The sequence below is a fragment of the Heteronotia binoei genome, chromosome 4 (genome assembly GCF_032191835.1).
Source record: "Heteronotia binoei isolate CCM8104 ecotype False Entrance Well chromosome 4, APGP_CSIRO_Hbin_v1, whole genome shotgun sequence".
Taxonomy (NCBI): domain Eukaryota; kingdom Metazoa; phylum Chordata; class Lepidosauria; order Squamata; family Gekkonidae; genus Heteronotia; species Heteronotia binoei.
In genome coordinates this window covers 48,240,676-48,258,634 of record NC_083226.1, presented here as the reverse complement: position 1 = coordinate 48,258,634, position 17,959 = coordinate 48,240,676, and the positions used below count along the sequence as shown (strand labels likewise).

At 42.4% G+C, this 17,959-nt stretch overlaps 1 protein-coding gene across 1 annotated transcript in view; it reads left to right on the top strand.

The window, feature by feature from the left end:
- The first annotated feature begins 5,422 nt into the window (after positions 1 to 5,422).
- Positions 5,423 to 17,959, top strand: part of MTAP (methylthioadenosine phosphorylase) — a 37,969-nt gene continuing 25,432 nt past the window's right edge. The window contains exon 1 of the mRNA XM_060237220.1: positions 5,423 to 5,539. Coding sequence (XP_060093203.1) covers positions 5,507 to 5,539 — 33 coding nt within the window. The 5' untranslated portion in view covers positions 5,423 to 5,506. The remainder of the gene's footprint in view (positions 5,540 to 17,959) is intronic.

Here is a 17,959-nt window from a genome sequence, read left to right as displayed (position 1 = left end):
ATGATGCCCACTTATGGGCCATTCTTTCTTATGGTCTCATAGAATACAATGGACTCCATACCCAATTTGTCATCTCTCATCAGTCAGTGCCCAGGGCAAGCACCCCCTCTGCCCCCCCCAGATACGGCCCTGTTCTTGAATTGGACTTGGCAACCCTAGCTCCACCCCTACACATAGAGGCTGCAAGTGGAGAGTCCACATGGATTCTTGGCCTGTGGTGACTCTGCTATTTCCTCCTTTGAGCTGGAGAACATGGGATTTTACTGTCTCTGCTGCAATGGGGAAATATCAGAGTCAGACAAGGCATTCTACAATTAGGCGTGACATTGTCTGGGAGCTTCTCTTTGGAGGTCCCTTTATTCCAGTGGCATTTTTAAAAAAGCTGATATTTCAAAGTTGTATTTTAAAAACCATTGCCTTTTATGTTTTAGCCACATGGTTCATGAATTTTAAAAGGGGAAAGGAAACTGGAATTCTGTCTAGCCCATTGCTATTATATTAACCCCACATGTTCTAAAACAGTACTCTTCATAATTGTTCATAACTTACATTATTGTTATTGTATTGTTATGTTGTTAGCCACCCTGAGCCTCATTCCATCGAAGGGATAAAAATCTAATAAAATAAGTAAATAAAATGATTTGTGAAACCTGCAGTAGAGCTTAGTGTGCAGGAATTAGGGCTTCTTTAAAACAAGATCTACCTGCAATTAAGCAAAAGACAACTTTTAAAGAAAGCATTGGACAAATCTGTTTTATGAAAGCAGTAATGTATGGATGTGCTGCCATCTTCAGGACAGCTAACTGTATTACTACTGTGACTATTCGTCACAGCCCACTTTGGGCAACCCCAACAAGGGAGGGGTGTCCAGTCAGAAGCAGAGGCGGTTAGTTAGTGCCTTTCTTCACAGAGTCATCCTGATGGTCTCCCTTCCGAGTACTGGCCTTGTTTAGTTTCTGAGATCTGATGAGATTGGGCTATACCATGCTGCCTTCCTTTTCAATTTAAAGGAGGAATACATTTTTGTGATCTATCCTCCATGAAAAAAGGAAGGGCAACATATTTTAGCTATTGTGGGGATCTTCACAATAGACATTAGTGTCAGAAAATAGTTTTGTTCAAGTATTCATATGGATTTGGCAGAAGTGAGCCTCCAGCCTAGCTGGATGGAAAGAACAGATGGGTTTTTGTGTGAAAAGAAAGGCTGGTTTTTGATTCTGAAACAGTTGGAGAGAAGAGGGCAATCACTATGAGCTGGGTGAAGTTGGGGGTGCAGGATCTCTATCTCTCTCTCTGGGGATCTGATGTGAAGCAGAGGATCCTCTGCCCTGTCCTGTATGGGTGCCTCTATACTCCTCCAGTTGTGGTTTGCCTATATATTTGCAAATAGAGTAGATAATACAAAATGCAATAAGTCTGTGGTGTTCTCTCCTCCGTAGGATGGATGCTAGTGAAACCTCTCATTGTTAGGAGAAGTGGGGACACATAATAATATATATTCAAACAGACACGAAGCCTGCAAATATAGTTTCTGCATACATTACCTCACACACAAATCCAAGCAACTGAAGTCTAATGCAAAGTTTTGGTTTGTTCCGTTTGGGAATATATTTTTTTATTCTGCCATTTTGAATGGTTTATACAAGCTCCTTGTATTTTATCCTCTTAACAAACTTGAAAGGTAGGTTAGAGAGACTGCAATTAAAGGGAGGTCACACAGACCATTTCCACAGTTGTGAAATTCCCCACGTTGATGTTTTTAAAGCTGCATGTAATGTGAAATTTTCCACCATAGATTTTTCCTCTCAGGTGCAAATCCAAAGTTTTCTTCTTATCCCACATTTTCAGAACACGCTAAAACTGGGAATTCTGAAAATGGATATTTTGATAAGCTACATGTCCAGGTACAAAATTGCCAAATAATAGACAAGTCTAGTTATCAGAGATTCTTGAACTAAGTATGTGGCAAATGGCAGCTTTCTGGATGGTTTGGAAATATTTTAAATTTGGGTATACACTTTGAATTTTCTTTGGGAGAGGATGCCCAAGGACTTTTTCAGATGATGCCCCAAATATTGGGAAGTATCTGGACAACTGTGAAAGCTAGGGAGTGAAGGAAAGGTGGTAGAGAAGCATAGGTGTCATATATTTCCCCATGTGGTGAAGACAGCAGTTTCTGGGCTGCTTTCCTTTGAAAAAGAGAACACTGGAGTCCTATGGCATTGGGGTAAGACTTCCTTTGACAATTCGACAAGTAGAATACCAGTGGAGAGCAACAATAGGCATTCCTTCAAGCCAGCCAATCTGCAGCATGGTAATTACAAGAAGAATACCATTCAAACCAAGCCTCACATTTGTTCTGAGAGAAGAGGTGCCAAGCCAGGCTGAGGTAAGAAAGACTCATCTATATCATATTTTTATCTCACTCTTCCAACGAGTCTGGGGTGATATATATAGCTTTCCCTCTTTGTTTTAGCTCCTTAACAATGCTGTGTGATAGGCTAGGTTTGAGAGAAAGTCTCTAGCCCAAGGTCACACTGCAAGCTTCATGACTGAACGCCTAATCCAGCACCCTGCTATACTATATTGACATTCAGGACTATCTGAGGTTTTCAAGAATCTAACTGGCTGCTCAGGGTTAAGTCTACAAAACTGCAGTTTTCCATAAGGAAAAACAAAAGTAAAAGCACCTGAACTTCTTTTTCTCTGCAACCAGCTCTCTAGAGCTTTGGAAAGGCCTTTTAGATTGTGGGAAAGACCCCTTCACTGATTTTAAGAACACCAACCTGGGTCTATTAATTAGTATTTAAAAAAAACCCACAGACGATCCTATAAAGAGAACTTTTCTATACAGGGAAAATGTTGCCTCTCATCTGATTTGGCCTTCAGGATGATTTCTGGATGTCACAAATGCTGTAACTGATAATATAATCACAGCATACCAATTCACTAAAGAGCAGCCAACATCGGTTCTTCTGTTGCCTCAAATGAAGTATTTTATTTGGAAGTTGTTCAGATGTTAACTGTGCGACATTGAGGTATATATGAATACATACATTGAGGTATTTATTGTATGAATACAAACTGTGTGAGGTGGCAGAAGTTTGTGGTGATACATGTTAGACTATGTGTTTTTGAGTGTTCCTTTAAGAAAGAACGCAGCTTTCTGTATTCGGTAAACTAGCCCATCAGGGACAAAGTTTAACATAGCCTTGTTCCTGATGTACTAGCATCCAAAATTCTCCCACTTGCAATCTGGAGGAACCCCAAGAAGCCATGAAATGGGCAGATGTTCTCCCAGACAGCAAGGGCATCGTACTGTTTTCACAAGGGAGAAATCCCCATGTGGAAATAAAGTATTTTTGGTGAACTAGGAGCCTGCTGTTTTCACTGCCACAGACTTTTCTATCGGTCAAAGAGTCTATTTAAGCAGTAAGTCCAACAGAATGAAATGAAGGTCGATCCAGATAGGTAGCAGTTGTGTTGGTCTGAAGCAGAAAAACAAAATTTGAGCCCAGTGGCACTTTTAAGATCAACAAAGTTTTATTTAAGGTATAACCTTTTGTGTGCATGCACACTTGTTCAGATACAATGAGATGAAGACTGAGATAGAAGAATTCTGTTCTCTCAACTGTAGCCTGAATGCCACACAGGGTGCTGATGCAACAAAAATGTAAATGTAAATGTTAGTCTTTAAGATGCCACTAGGCTATGGGTTACTATTGTAACTATTATTTAATTGTTAAGTTATATTTTTACAAAAAAAATTAAAGCCATGAAGCTTTTATTCATGTTATCATAAAACATTTAGATATAATAAATGTATCTAATATTATAGTAACATCTTCAAGACTGTAACGTTGGTATGTTAATTTAAACATAAATCCTCTTTTCAAAATTCTCAGAACTCACTCATTTATAGAAAGTACTTATGATTTCCATTAGGAAATGATACATTCATAAATAATTATTTAACAATATTTGTAATGTATGACAGGACTTCAGATCCAAGCCTAATACATAAAAACTTAAATCAATCAATATATTCTGCTACTAAAAGTAGGTTCTCTGAATTAAGAATGCATATGGTGGTGTTTTTAATTTAAACCTATATATTTGAATTAACACATTTGAAATATATGCTGGTACCCTACTATTGAGAACAATCAAGAAAGAGGAAGAGAGCAATCCAAAAAAGGTTTATGCAGAATCCTACTCAGAATCCTAATCCAGTCCACTCAATGGAGTTTACTTCCCGGAAAGTGTTTTAGGATGATACCATCCTGGCAACTGGAATGAATGTTCCCACCCTATATGTAATGGTTGGTGACTTCTGTTTCAATGAATCTGAAGAAGTGTGCATGCAGACAAAAACTTATACCCAGAATAAAACTTTGTTGGTCTTAAAGGTGCCACTGGACACAAACTTTATTCTGCTGCTTCAGATCAGCATGGCTAGTCACCTGACTGTGTGTGTGTGTATGAACATTATTTCCTTCTTTTATACCCCACTTTTCTCCCCAGTACATTGTTCTCCTCTATGTCATTGTCATAACAACCTTAAGGATGCCAACCTCCAGGTGGGACCTGGTGATCCCTCAGAATTACAGCTCATGTCCAAACTAAAGAGATCAGTTCTCCCAGAGAACTTTGGAGAGTGGACTGTAAGGCATTGCACCCCACTGAGGTCCCTGTTCTTCCGGGGATCACCCCCCCAAATCTCCAGCAGTTTCCCAACCTAGAGGCTGGCAAACCTACCCTGCCAGTGGTCAGGTGGGACCTGTGGCACAGATTAGGTTGTGAGAGGATGTGACTGGTCCAAGGTCACCCAGCAAGCTTCCATAGCAGAATGGGTATTCTAACCTAAATCTATACCTTAGTCTGACACTCTGCTACCTTAAATAACACAATAATCACATTCTAAGAAAGCATGTTAATCACATGATTTGGCTGCATCTACAACCAAAGTAGCTTAACCAGCATCGTTTTTAACATAAACTGCACAAAATGTAGTCAAAGTATGTGCAAGTGAGGGAACAGGACCTGTCGATGTTGCTACCAAACTCTTTATCAGTACAATCCTGAACAGATCCAGGCGGGTAGCTGAGTTGGTCTGAAGCAGTAGAAAAAAGTGGGAGTCCAGTGACCAACAATAATGAATAAACAACTAAAACTTCGTTGGTCTTAAAGGGGCCACTGGACTCCCACTTTGTTCTATTCCTAAACAGAGACTGTTACAGAGTTCTTGTGAGAAAAGAACGTAACTTGCACTGCATGTCATAAAGTGCCACCACGGAGGACATTTGGGACTTTTTTTCTTAAAGTCGATGTCATGTATTTGATTTGGTGGAAACAGTTCATCCTTTACCCCTCCCGCGAGTTGAGAACTGGCGGGAAATCGCTTCCTTTTTCTGTTCCTTGCAGGCGGGCGAACATCCAGTCAAGCGAAGGACCGCCTCTCGTTTCTTCCTCCCTCCCTCCCGGTAGTCTCTCGCTTCCGACCAACATGGCTACAGCTGCTGTCTCTACGCCGGTGAAGGTAAGCTCTCCCTTTCTTTTGTAACTCAGGGGGAAATGGAGCTCCTCGTGCTTTCTTTCCCCGCTTTGGGGTGCCCCTTTCCCCGGGGTGGGTGGGGGGAGGCGCTCTCTCGGATCCCTCTTTGGGGTGCACGCGCCCGGGGCCCTGAGCACGAGGAAAGGGAGCTCGTGCGTCGCGTCCGGGTTCTGAAAGCCAATGCTGCGGCGCCTTTACGCGCTCCTGACGTTTAAATGTCCTCTGCCGGGGCTCGCAGAACCGTTTGTAGCACCTTCTTGCAGGTTTTTGTTTTGTTTTCTAAAAATATTTTATTTTACAAGAACGGAGGTGCACGCAGGGATGCTAGCCATGCGGTGTGGCCTTGTCTGTGTGTTCTGTGGGGAACGGGAGGTGAACACATTGCGTGCTCAGAGGCACTGATCGCGCATATTCGGCCGCCCATAAAGCTTGGTCTGGAAAACGGAGCCCCAAACCTGACACGAATTAACCTTTGTCTTAAATTATTCTTTTTACTTCTGGATATTATCTCCCCCTCCCCCCTATTTCTACAGGGTTTTTTTTTTTTTTTAAGACGCTGTCGCCGCTTCTCTACATGGGCCCGTACACCAGACCACACACAGATGAGTTAATCTGGAACAATTACCAGTGTCTATTGTTAATTAGAACGCTGGCGGCTACTTTAAAGAAACTTTGAAAGAGGCTTCTCTCCCACATCCGTTATTACCCCTTTTGCAGGGCAGCGTGGCACTGAAATCCTACATAGGATTGCATTCTCAGAGTGTAGGCTGAAATTTTTTTTCCCTGGAGTAAACCTCATTGAATCCAAATGGGACATTTCTGAGAAGGTCCCTTTAGGAGTGCTCCCTTGATCAGGCAAGATGTGAATATAGAAGTTGAACTAGACTAACAAATCAGTTTTATAGTTTTAAGTGATCATAAGTGAAAGCCCTGCACCATTCATCCATGTACCTGGGGAATATGGTTGGCTTTTCTTTAAAGAACAAAGCCATAACATTAGCAACAGGCCTGTTTTTCCCTAACATGCCACAGAAGCTCTGTTGACATGCAGCTTTTAGAGGCTGTGGAATGGAAATGCTGTTAAGGATTGTGTGATTCCATTCCTAGTCCTAATAGATTGGATATGATAAGTTACAACCAGCCAGTAAAATTTTTTAAAGTATATGAATTAATTATAAAAATGCCAGGAATTTGGTCTAACACCGCAAACTTGAAAATCAGCAGATGGCCTTAGAGCAGAAAATAAAATTTAAAAGGCTTTTAATAAAACAAGGCAGGAGCCCAGTGTATTCTAGCATTAGAGGCACTGATCTTTTCATATGTAAAGTAAGTTCTGCTTCCAGAAAGCAGATGCTGAAATGTCATTAGTTTTCAGAATGCCACTGAGTGCCAGCATGATGTAGTGGATTGAGCGCTGGACTAGAATACTGGGGGACCTGGGTTCAAATCTCCACCTTCACCACAGAAGCTTGCTGGGTCTGTTGCATGTCCTCAGCTTGGAGGATGGGAGAATTATGTTCTAAGCTTCTTTGAGCACCAACTGGGTGGGGAGAATGTGTGTGTGCTGAGTGCAGTCAAATCACTTGCAATTTATGGCAACTGTATGAATCAGTGTCCTCCAAAATGGCCTGTCATTAGCAGCCTTGCAGACAGAGGGCTGTGGCTTCCCTTATTGAGTCAATCCATTTCCTGAGGCCTTCAACTTTTCCTAGCATTATTGTCTTTCCCAGTGACTCTTGTCTTCTCATAATGTAACCAAAGTATGATAGCCTCAGTCTAGTCATTTTAGCTTCTAGGGCAGGGGTGTCAAACATCTGGCCTGGGGGGCTAAATCAGGCCCTCAGAGGGCTCCTATCAGGCCCCTGAGCAACTCGCTGTCATCTGCTTCCTTCTGTGTCAGAGCTTGCTTTGCAAGGCTTGCTCAATTGCACAGGAGCTACGGAGCAAAGCCTCTATTTTCTCCATTTGGCTGAGGCTCCTCCCTTGGGGAGGAAGGGGTGGGGAGGCAGAGCTTGCTTTGCCAGGCTTTCTCAATCACACAGCAGAGCTACTGAGCCAAGCCTCTCTTCCTTCCATTGGCTAAGGCTCCTCCCCTTCCTTGTCCCCTGGGGAAGGAAGGAAAGAGCCAGGGCTTCTTTTGCCCAGTTCCCTGGATCCCATAGGTGAAATACAAAGAAAGCATCATTAAGACCAAGGAGTGCTAATATTTTAAGCGTGGTTTTAAGGTTTTTTTTTAAAATTAAATTGTGTTTGTGTCCTTTATAATGTTTATATCCCTGCTATCTAATCTTAAATAGGTACACATATGGTCTGGCCCAACATGGCCCAGCCCAACAAGGTCTCATTTATATCAGATCCAGCCCTCATAACAAATGAGTTCGACACCCATGTTCTAGGGAGTGCTTAGGCTTAATTTGATCTAAAACCCACTGATATACCTTTTTAGTGATCCACAGTATCTGCAAAACTCTTTTCCAACACTACATGTCAAATGAATCAACGTGTTTTTCCTGTTGGCTTTCTTCGTGGTGCAACTTTCATGCCCATACATAGTGATGGGAAATGCTCTGGTATGAATTATCTTGGTTGCCAGTGACACATTCTTGCTCTTTAGGATCTTCTCTGGTTCCTTCATGACTGCCCTTCCCAATCTCCATCTCCTTCTGACTTCTTGGTTGCAGCCTCCCATTCAGTTGATGATTGAGCAAAGGAATAGAAACTGCGGAGAATAGCAGGATATAAATGCATGCACACATTCTGCAGCTATGAACTAACATGGTTATCCAACTGGGATTATCTTAATAAAATAATACTTCAAAGCAGCAGAGCTGCCATAAGAAGCAAAATCACATCTTCTCCTCACTGCATCAGATGGAGGAAGAAAGTGGAAGCAGTTTCACATAGTCCCCCCCTACTTACCAGGCCTGTACTGTGGTGGCTCATGATACAAGGTTCCCTTGATTCCCAGCACTGGTTTCTCATGAATCTCAAGGGCCTGAGAAGGAAAGACAGGGAATCATCTGCAAATGTGTCATACTCTCAGTGAACAGGACCCAACCCTTTGGAATTCTATTTGATAAGAGTAGCTGGTTGGAGCTGTTTTCTTAGGGCTTTAAACAGTGCATTTTTTTCTTGTTCCCTCCCCATAACCCACAGCTGTAGCTGTCTGCCTCAAGTGGCATTATCTCTTTTTAAAGCATTTTTGATTCTGCCGTGGAGCCTTTCTTGACTTCAGTGTTCAAATATGATATGCATAGCTTCTAATGGAGCAGTGGCTCCTCTCTGACTTCATTATACAATTTGCTTGGTTTATGTAACTCTGCAGCCGTTTAACATTCAGTGAGTAATGGTTTTTCCCTGTCGTATCAGAGCTCCTGGTGAAAGACTACCAATATACAACAGACTGCAAAATGCACAGTAAGCAACAGCAACCATCTATATTGCCTTGCAGTTGCAGCAGTAAAGTTGCTGGCATTGATTAGCTAAACTGGTGTGGCGCTACGGAATGTCATCAGCATTCCACCTGTTCAGTTAGCTACACGGTCTGTGGTCATATTTGGATATTATGACAAACTTCTGTTTCTCTCTGATGAGAATGAATTCTGCTTGTGGAACTTTCATATTTTGCTTTCTGTCTTCCCTGCTTCCCCTTGTGTGCGGAGTGCTGCTGAACACTTCCTGCTTTGGGAAGCTTGCTCTGATGCTTGCATTTGGACATTGTGACAATCAGGAGCTTGATTCAAGGCTACCTAAACCAGAAGGTCTTCCATCAGGGCCCTGCAGGTGAGGGAAGGAGGATGGTGGAGGTGAGGGGAAGCACAATACCACACTTTACTGTGTTATTTGTGCCCATCACAGACAGAGGTTTATCATGATATCTGAATGCAGTCTATATTTGTGTGTTAATTTCACATCCTTACTAGTTAATGAGAGTCAAGGAATATGTACAGGAAAGACACAAAATAGGCAATGAAATAAATAGAACCTTGAGGGAGGGAGAGGTAGAAAGCAGCTTAAGAACATGGCCATTGGAGAAACAAATATTTATTTATTTACTTGCTTTATTTGTGCCCCACTGTTCTGTCTAATGGGGACCCAAACTGGCTTACAACATTATTCCTTTCTCATGTTTATTCTCCTGTGAAGTGGGTTAGGCTGAGAGTTTGTGACTGGCCCAAGGTCACCAAGCAGACTTTCATGGCAAGGATTCAGACCTGGGTCTCCCAGATTCTAGTCAACACTGTAAGTACTGCACCACACTAGCTCTGAAGATGACCTTAAGAATCCTCAACATGATGGTAAGGTCCAGAAAAGGGGGGGATTCTGTTGTGACAGGAAAGAAAGAAACTGGAAGGGGGCTGAGCTAAAAATGAAATAAAGTATACAGCGGTCTGAAAAACAGAGCTAAGGCAAGATTAGCTGGAAGGCACACCTTCAGTTGAAAGGAAGAGCTAAGGAGAAAATTGGCAAAACCACACATGGAATATGGTGTAGGAGGGCCATCTAGTGTTAACAGGAAGGAAGTTGATAGATAAGACAACACTAATGCAGGGGACTGAGTCAGGACCTGATGACTTTAATGCATAGTATAGAAGGGAATTCTGCCCCAATTTTATATAGTTACTATAGAACTGCCCCATGGCGCAGAGTGGTAAAGCAGCAGTACTGTGGTCTGAACTCTCTGCTCACGACCTGAGTTCGATTCTGGCGGAAGCTGGATTCAGGTAGCCGACCCAAGGTTGACTCAGCCTTCCATCTTTCCGAGGTCAGTAAAATGAGTACCCAGCTTGCTGGGGGGGAAGTGTAAAATACTTCTTCACCCAAAGGGTGATTAACATGTGGAATTCACTGCCACAGGAGGTGGCGGCGGCTACAAGCATAGCCAGCTTCAAGAGGGGGTTAGATAAAAATATGGAGCAGAGGTCCATCAGTGGCTATTAGCCACAGTGTGTGTGTGTGTGTATGTATGTGTATGTATGTGTATATATATATATATTTATATATTTATATATATGTATGTATATGTATATATATAATTTTTTTGGCCACTGTGTGACACAGAGTGTTGGACTGGATGGGCCATTGGCCTGATCCAACATGACTTCTCTTATGTTCTTATGACTGGGGAAGGCAATGGCAAACCACCCCGTAAAAAGTCTGCTGTGAAAACGTTGTGAAAGCAATGTCACACCAGAGTCGGAAATGACTGGTGCTTGCACAGGAGACCTTTCCTTTCCTATAGAACATTGTGACCTGGCAGTGCTGAAGCCGTGTATATCAAGATGAAGAAGATGATATTGGATTTATATCCCGCCCTCCACTCCAAATCTCAGAGTCTCACAGCGGCTCACAATGTCCTTTATCTTCCTCCCCCACTACAGACACCCTGTGAGGTGGGTGGGGCTGAGAGGGCTCTCACAGCAGCTGCTCTTTCAAGGACAACCTCTGTCAGAGCTATAGCTGACCCAAGGCTATTCCAGCAGGTGCAAGTGGAGGAGTGGGGAATCAAATCTGGTTTTCCCAGATAAGAGTCCTCACACTTAACCACTACACCCAACTGGCTCTCTGTCATGAGTTTGAATTTATTCTCTTACTTTCTCTCTGTTCTTGTTCTCCTTACCCAGTGCCTACCATCCAGCTCTTTCTTTCTCTGTCACCCACCCTATCACTCTTCCTCTCACCCCCACCCCCTGCCCTGATACCTGTCAATCTTGTTTCCCCTCCTTCAGCACCCAATCTGCAGATTTAAGTATCCTCAGAAAGAGCCCAGTTGAGAATTAGATATATTGGTTTGGTTCCTTAAAAGGTGTCTGCAGTGCAAATATAAAACTTAAATTGGTTAGAAGGGGCCCCTTCACAGCCCTTGTGCAGGTCACCTCAGCAGCCCTGTTGAGAACTTGTTTCTTCCCCTTCCATACTAGCAGAAGTTGTGCATTTAATGTGCCATCCTGAGCACTGAAAACAGTGGACTTAGAAGGGAGTAAATCTGGTTTGGGATTGCATTGTCAGTTGTTTATTTATTTATTTATTTATTTTGTGATTTATATCCCGCCCTTCCCACCAGGTAGATGTGTGGTAGATTCAGGACAGTTTAAAAGAAAACTTTTCACACAATTAATTTGTGAAACTTGTTGCCACAGGATGTAATTAATAAGTGGTTTAAAAAGAGAATTAGATATTCCTGAAGTCCATCAGTGACTGTTTTTCAGGGTAATAAATGGAACTCCCATGTTTAGAGGCAGTATGAGTAGCACTGCATAAGATTAATAACAGTGTGAAGTTTGGCTTTGTTCCTCGCTTGCATCCCTTCCAAATTTCTGGCTGGCTGCTGTGGAAAAAGAGTAACTGGATCATTGGTCTGATCCAGCAACGTTTTTTCTTCTTCTCACTTGTGCAATTCTGCACAGAGTTACTTTTGACTTTTCTGGGCCTAGTTGTCCATAACTCTGTGCTGGACTGCGACCATTGCTTAATGGTTAGGATACATAAGATTTTAGGTCTGTACATTTTTGTTTGCTGTTATTTCCACCCTATTGAGATCCTTTCCCTGTACTGCGTAGGAGTTGGTGATTAAAACAATTGCAACAAAGATACATCAGTTGCTGCTTCAGCAATAAAAGGATTCAGTTGCAAGGCAGAAAATAACAAATTTGTATTTGAGAACAGCCACATTCAGAAGTCCAAGCTGATGGCTCTTACTGTCATGCAGAACCCCTAGTAATGAATAACTGCAAATGGCAAAAGAATAACTGGAATCACTGCCCTTATAGTATTCCTCTAAAAGAGAGGGAGAACATTGGGATTTTCTGCTGAGTAAGCAGGAGCAGAATCGCCCTGGGGGTGCTGTGCCAAGAGCTCAATTTATGACTGATGCTAAGTTTTTGTGACTAATGTGGTAAATGACTAGTCTGCTTCCACCCAGAGGTTTTTTCCCTATATGGGCAGACTCCACTGTTTTGGGGACCATCCACATGATGTCATGCCCAATCCAAGCACAACTCAACTTTTCCCCAGTGAAAAACTCCTTTTTCAGGAGAATGGGGGGGGGGGGCAGAGAGGGAGGGGGCTGCAGGTGGAATGTCCATGAGGATGTTCTGCCCAGAGCTAAATTCTGCTGAGAGGCACATGGAGGTTAGAGAGGTACTACACGTTTCCTTTCCTCTTTTTATAGGCAGATTTTTTCATTCATAGCTGAAACATGGTTTAGCATCACACCATGGCTCAGCAGAGAAGGGGGGTGGGGTGCCAGGGCATCAGGGCCTTCGTGCAATTGAGCACTGGTGCAATGAAGGGAAAGGGAGAAGGGCTTCCATGCTGCTTGCTGCTGTTTCTGTAACAGTAGTATCTGAAAAGCCTTTGCACATTTTCTTAGGGATGTGTTGAGCCCTAATCTAAGAAGTCACTCCTGAGTTCAAAATACTGCTTTTGCCATGAACTCAGGGAGTAGATGTCATCAATAATCTTCAGCCTGCTTTTCAGGAATATTGTAAAAACTTCAGCAAAAACAAAAAAAACCCTGCTCACTTATAAAAATATATATTTGGGTCCATTATACTTCGGGGAAGACAAGTTCTGCTGAATGTTATAAGGACAGGTTCAGCCTTCAGTTAACTGGGATTCATTTTGGGCCAAGCATTTAAGTCTTTGTTGTAATAGCTATATTTCTACTACTTGATCTGGATGGTATCATAGAATCATATTGTTGGAAGGGTCCTGCAGGATCATCTAGTCCATCCCCCTGCACAGTGTAGGAAATTCACAAATGCCTGTCACACACAAACACAGTGACACCTGCTCCATGTCCAGGAGACTGGGGAGGAGACCCTTCCAGGTTCCTGGGCAAAACTGGCCTGGATAAAAATTGCTGTGGCAAACAGCATTTCTCTGAGTGTGTAAAAAATGGCCACGAGAACTAAGCACTGATGCTTAGGGATAACGTTTAGGGGCAACCACAACATTCTTTGTTAGTACTTCTGTGAGCACAGAGGAAATAGGAAATCTGCTGGGTCCCTACCCTTTTTTGCATAACTGGAGGAATTCTTGCCACAAGATGGCAGCAAATAAATAAAAATTCCTATTTGCTCTGAGCGGTTGGCAGCATACTCCCATGGTGTGACAGTTTAAAACAGTGCACTTGGCAGAAAATTAGGGGACCACACAGTCTTTGCTTATTGAAGGAAAGATTCCAATTATAAACCAATGTAGTGGAGAATGATGTGGTTGCGAGTGAGATGTGCAAAATACCATGAAAATTGGTACTTCTGATATGGAAGATTGGAATGGAGTGCTTGCAGGCTGCTGTTGTGATTTATTAAAATTATTTTGCCAGCATATATTGGAAAGGGTTTTGCAAGTGGCAGACAAGCCATTTTGAAAGCCATCTTACCTACGTACTACTCCTGAGCTTCCCTTACAGCACACAGCTGAATAAGACCAAGGGCCCATCTAGTCCAGCATCCTATCTCACACAGTGGCCAATCAATTACTGGGAAGGGCCAACAACAGGGCATAGAAGCCAAGGCCTTCCTCTGATGTTGCCTTCTGGCACTAGTAGTCAGAGATTTTCAGCATATCAATGTGGAGGTTCCCTTTAGTCACCATGGCTATTAGCCACTGATAGACTCCATGAATCTAATCTCCTTCTAAAGCTGTCAAAGGTTATGGTCATCATAACCGCTGGCAGGGAATTCCATATTTCAAGCACCCATTGTGTGAATTCTGTATTTTAATTACCCATTTTGTCTGTCCTGAACCTGCTGCCCATCTGCTTCATTGGATGCTCTTGAGTTCTGGTATTTTGGGGTAGGGATAAAAAAAGTTATCTCTGTCCACTCTCTACCCTGTGCATAATTTTATAAACTTCAATCATGTCTTCCATTAGTCGTCTCTTTTGAAAACTGAAAAGTTCCAATGAGTTCCTGAAAAGGATGGGGTATATTATAAGTGTGCTCTCTTAGTTAATGTGAGGAAAGCACTTAAGCCCATTAATGTGAAGAACAGGATGGCCAGGACCATATGTAAACAGATTGCATTACAGAATATATCCCAGAATCCCCTGCAATTTGCAAGGATTCCATATCAGATGAGTCAAAATGGAGATGTGGTTCCCCGAAAGCAAAAATTTTCAAAACCACTATTATACCAGTTTGACTGTTCTAAGTAAATGGCATTCACGAGCAAAGCTAATAAATGACTGCAGTACTTCAGGGGTGGCCAACCGTAGCTCTCCAGGTGTTTTTTGCCTACAACTCCCATCAGCCCCAGTCAGCATGGCCAATGGCTGGGACTGATGGGAGTTGTAGGCAAAAAACATCTGGAGAGCTACCGTTGGCCACCCCTGCTGTACTTCATTGATTAGATTTGCATTGTATATATTTTGTTTTACCTTGTGCTCCCTGCATTTCAGGAATGCCCTTGATCCTGGTGGTTTATTTTGCCCCCCTGTAATCTCAGACATAAATGTCTGTCTAGTGGATTTCCAGTCAAGATGGCATGTAGTGCCAATGTCCTGAGATCTTCCTCCTTTTAATTTATTTTAATTTGTTTTTAATCTGTTTGTGTGATAAGTTTTCCTTCTCGGGAATCAAGAGACAAGAGTCTGCAAGACTGGAGGGTTCCCTTTTGAGGAGAACATTATAATTCGTTTACATTTTGTTTTTATCAGTGGAATTTTAATTAAACACTACGAAAGTCTCTTTATCTCTCGTCTGAAGATAAATGACTGGGTTTTATCAGCCTGAACTGAACAAAAGAAGGGTTGTTGCTGAGTTGTATTAACTGCCATGGTTTTCTGAAGAGGCAAACAGAATAGGGAGGAGTAGGAGCTGGACTGAAAATCCACTGCTCCTGATGGATTCTAGGAGGACCAAGAATGGGTAGAACAGTACAGAATAGTACAGAAACAACTATAAAACTGAGGCGCAATGTTTAATCGGAAGCACCAGTGATTCTCTCTCTCTCTCTCTCTCTCTCTCTCAGCTCCTAAGCAGAGCAAAATTGGAGATTCTTTTTGCTCCTCCAAACAATGTCTACAATATCCCAGATTCAAACCACTACTCAGGAATATCCAGACATGTTGCAGATATTCTGAGTGATGTCCTGCCCTTGGATTATATAGTGCAAGAGCAGCTCCCAGGAGGTCTGTGAAGGGCACTGGTTGCTCAGATGCCCCCATTACATTGAAGCTCTCTATTCTGGCCACAACAACTGTGGAGAGGATCTTTGGTGTTATTTAAGCTTGATCATCTTATCCATCTAGCAGTGGAACCTGGCACTAATACCACCACATGGTCAGCTAAGGCACCCTCATGTTCTGCCAGCTCAGGATGGTCCTACAACTGAACAATGGTCAAATGGATTCCCATTAGCAATGCTGAAGACTTTTATCTGCTGGTATTGCAGCCTCCAGGATATGTCTGATCATCTGTCAATTCAATGGACACATCATTTATTAGAATTCTAAATCTTGTTCCAAACACTACTTGAGAACTCTTTTTTATAGCAGAATTAGATCCTTTGACTTAAGAACAGTTGAGCTTCATAATAGCTCTAGAACAGAGTGTAAAATCTTACAGATATTTGGCAGTTCAGCCATTCCGTCATTACTTGTTTTTTAAAAACACTTTCTAAAATTGAAGGAGATTTTTAACACGTTATTATCTCCACTTTTTTAGATTGAAAACTTCATGCCCTTTGAAACTCTGTGGCAAGGGACAGGTACCCACAGGATGGTTCAGTGTTCCAATGCATTATCTGACTAGATGAGATAATTCTTTACTTCCCTTAGAGTCTAATTCTATATATATTCCTGATAGCAATGACTTGGAGGAGGTTATAATAAAGTCTGTTTCAGCTTTGCTCAGTGCTGATCAGCAGGTTATAATGGATAGGCTGGGACAGCTGACTTATGGGTGAAATGAGGAACAGCTGTCCATCACTCCCTGCCTGTGGTTCTTATAGGGAGATTGTGGCCGAGGTGATCTTGTCTAAGCCTTCTGTAGTAAATTTCCTATGGGCCCCTACTAGTGCCTTGGGGACAGACTAATTTTGGGGACAGACTAATTTTTTGGGGGATGATTTGTCTTTTCAGTATCCTGATTTGCATTTTACTTTTTGCAGAGATCTAAATGCCAGAATTTGAAGCGGGGAGGGTCTTCTGATCTTATGTCAATGATCAGATTGCAGAATAAGCTATTCTCTTAGACCAATCATCACAGAATTGGATTCTCAATAAACTCGGTTGTTAGAATTATTAGCCTTCTGTGAGCTGCAGTCTGCATGGTAGTAGGTTTGTTATCTCAGGGGGCACATTTGCATATTGTTCTTGAGGTACAAGCACAATTGATATTGCAGTATCATCTTTGCTGCTGCTTCATACACACTGTTTTGAAGTTGGTAATAGGGTTGAAAGTGATCATTGCCTCTTAAATGTAATGCTTGACCTTGAGAATATTTATCTTAGCTTAGCCTGTGATCCATTAGTAGGAACTCAATCTGGTGTAAAAAGGTAACAAAAAGGTAAAGTAGTCCCCTGTGCAAGCACCAGTCATTTCTGACTCTGGGGTGACGTCTCATCATGACATTTTCACGACAGACTTTTTTACGAAGTGGTTTGCCATTGCCTTCCCCAGTCATCTACACTTTCCCCTCAGCAAGCTGGATACTCATTTGGCCGACCTCGGAAGGATGGAAGGCTGAGTCAACCTGGATCCGGCTACCTGAACCCAGCTTCCGCTGGGATCGAACTCAGGTCATCAGCAGAGAATTTGCACTGCAGTACTGCAGCTTTACCACTCTGCGCCACATGGCTCTCAACCTGGTGTAAGGAGGATTAAATGGTTCCCATGGTTCAATACACAGTTTTTGTCCAGGCACTAAGGGAAGGAACTTTTGAGAGTTTGCTCCAATGAGTCATTACCTGCTTTGAGACCACTATTCCATTGCTTAACAATAAACTCTTTGAATGGAGAATGGCATATATCTAGCGAGGTATTTGGTGTCCCGCCCATCCTAGACCCAGACAGGCTCTATTTTTTTAACATTCGCCTCGTTATCTCTTTTGTCTCCCATCTCAGATTCTCAAACAGAAAGTCTTACTGCCTCTCTTTCTTTTGCTAAGTTCTCAGGTAAAGATTTGACCCCTCCACAGACATTTTTCTGACTGGTGATCACCTGTTTTTTGAGAAACTGTTTGCCCAGGTTAATTCTACTGGTGTTTTTCTTTATGGTTGGAAGCAAAACATTGTTGTGCCTGTACTTAAAAAAAAAAAAAAAAAGGCTGTGAATCAGATCCCCCAAACCATTGTCCTGTTCAGTTTTGGGACATACCTGCTAAACCGCACAGCAAATTTTTGATGTGCAGATTGGGAGAGTTTCAATCAGCTTATCCATCCAGAACAAGCAGGA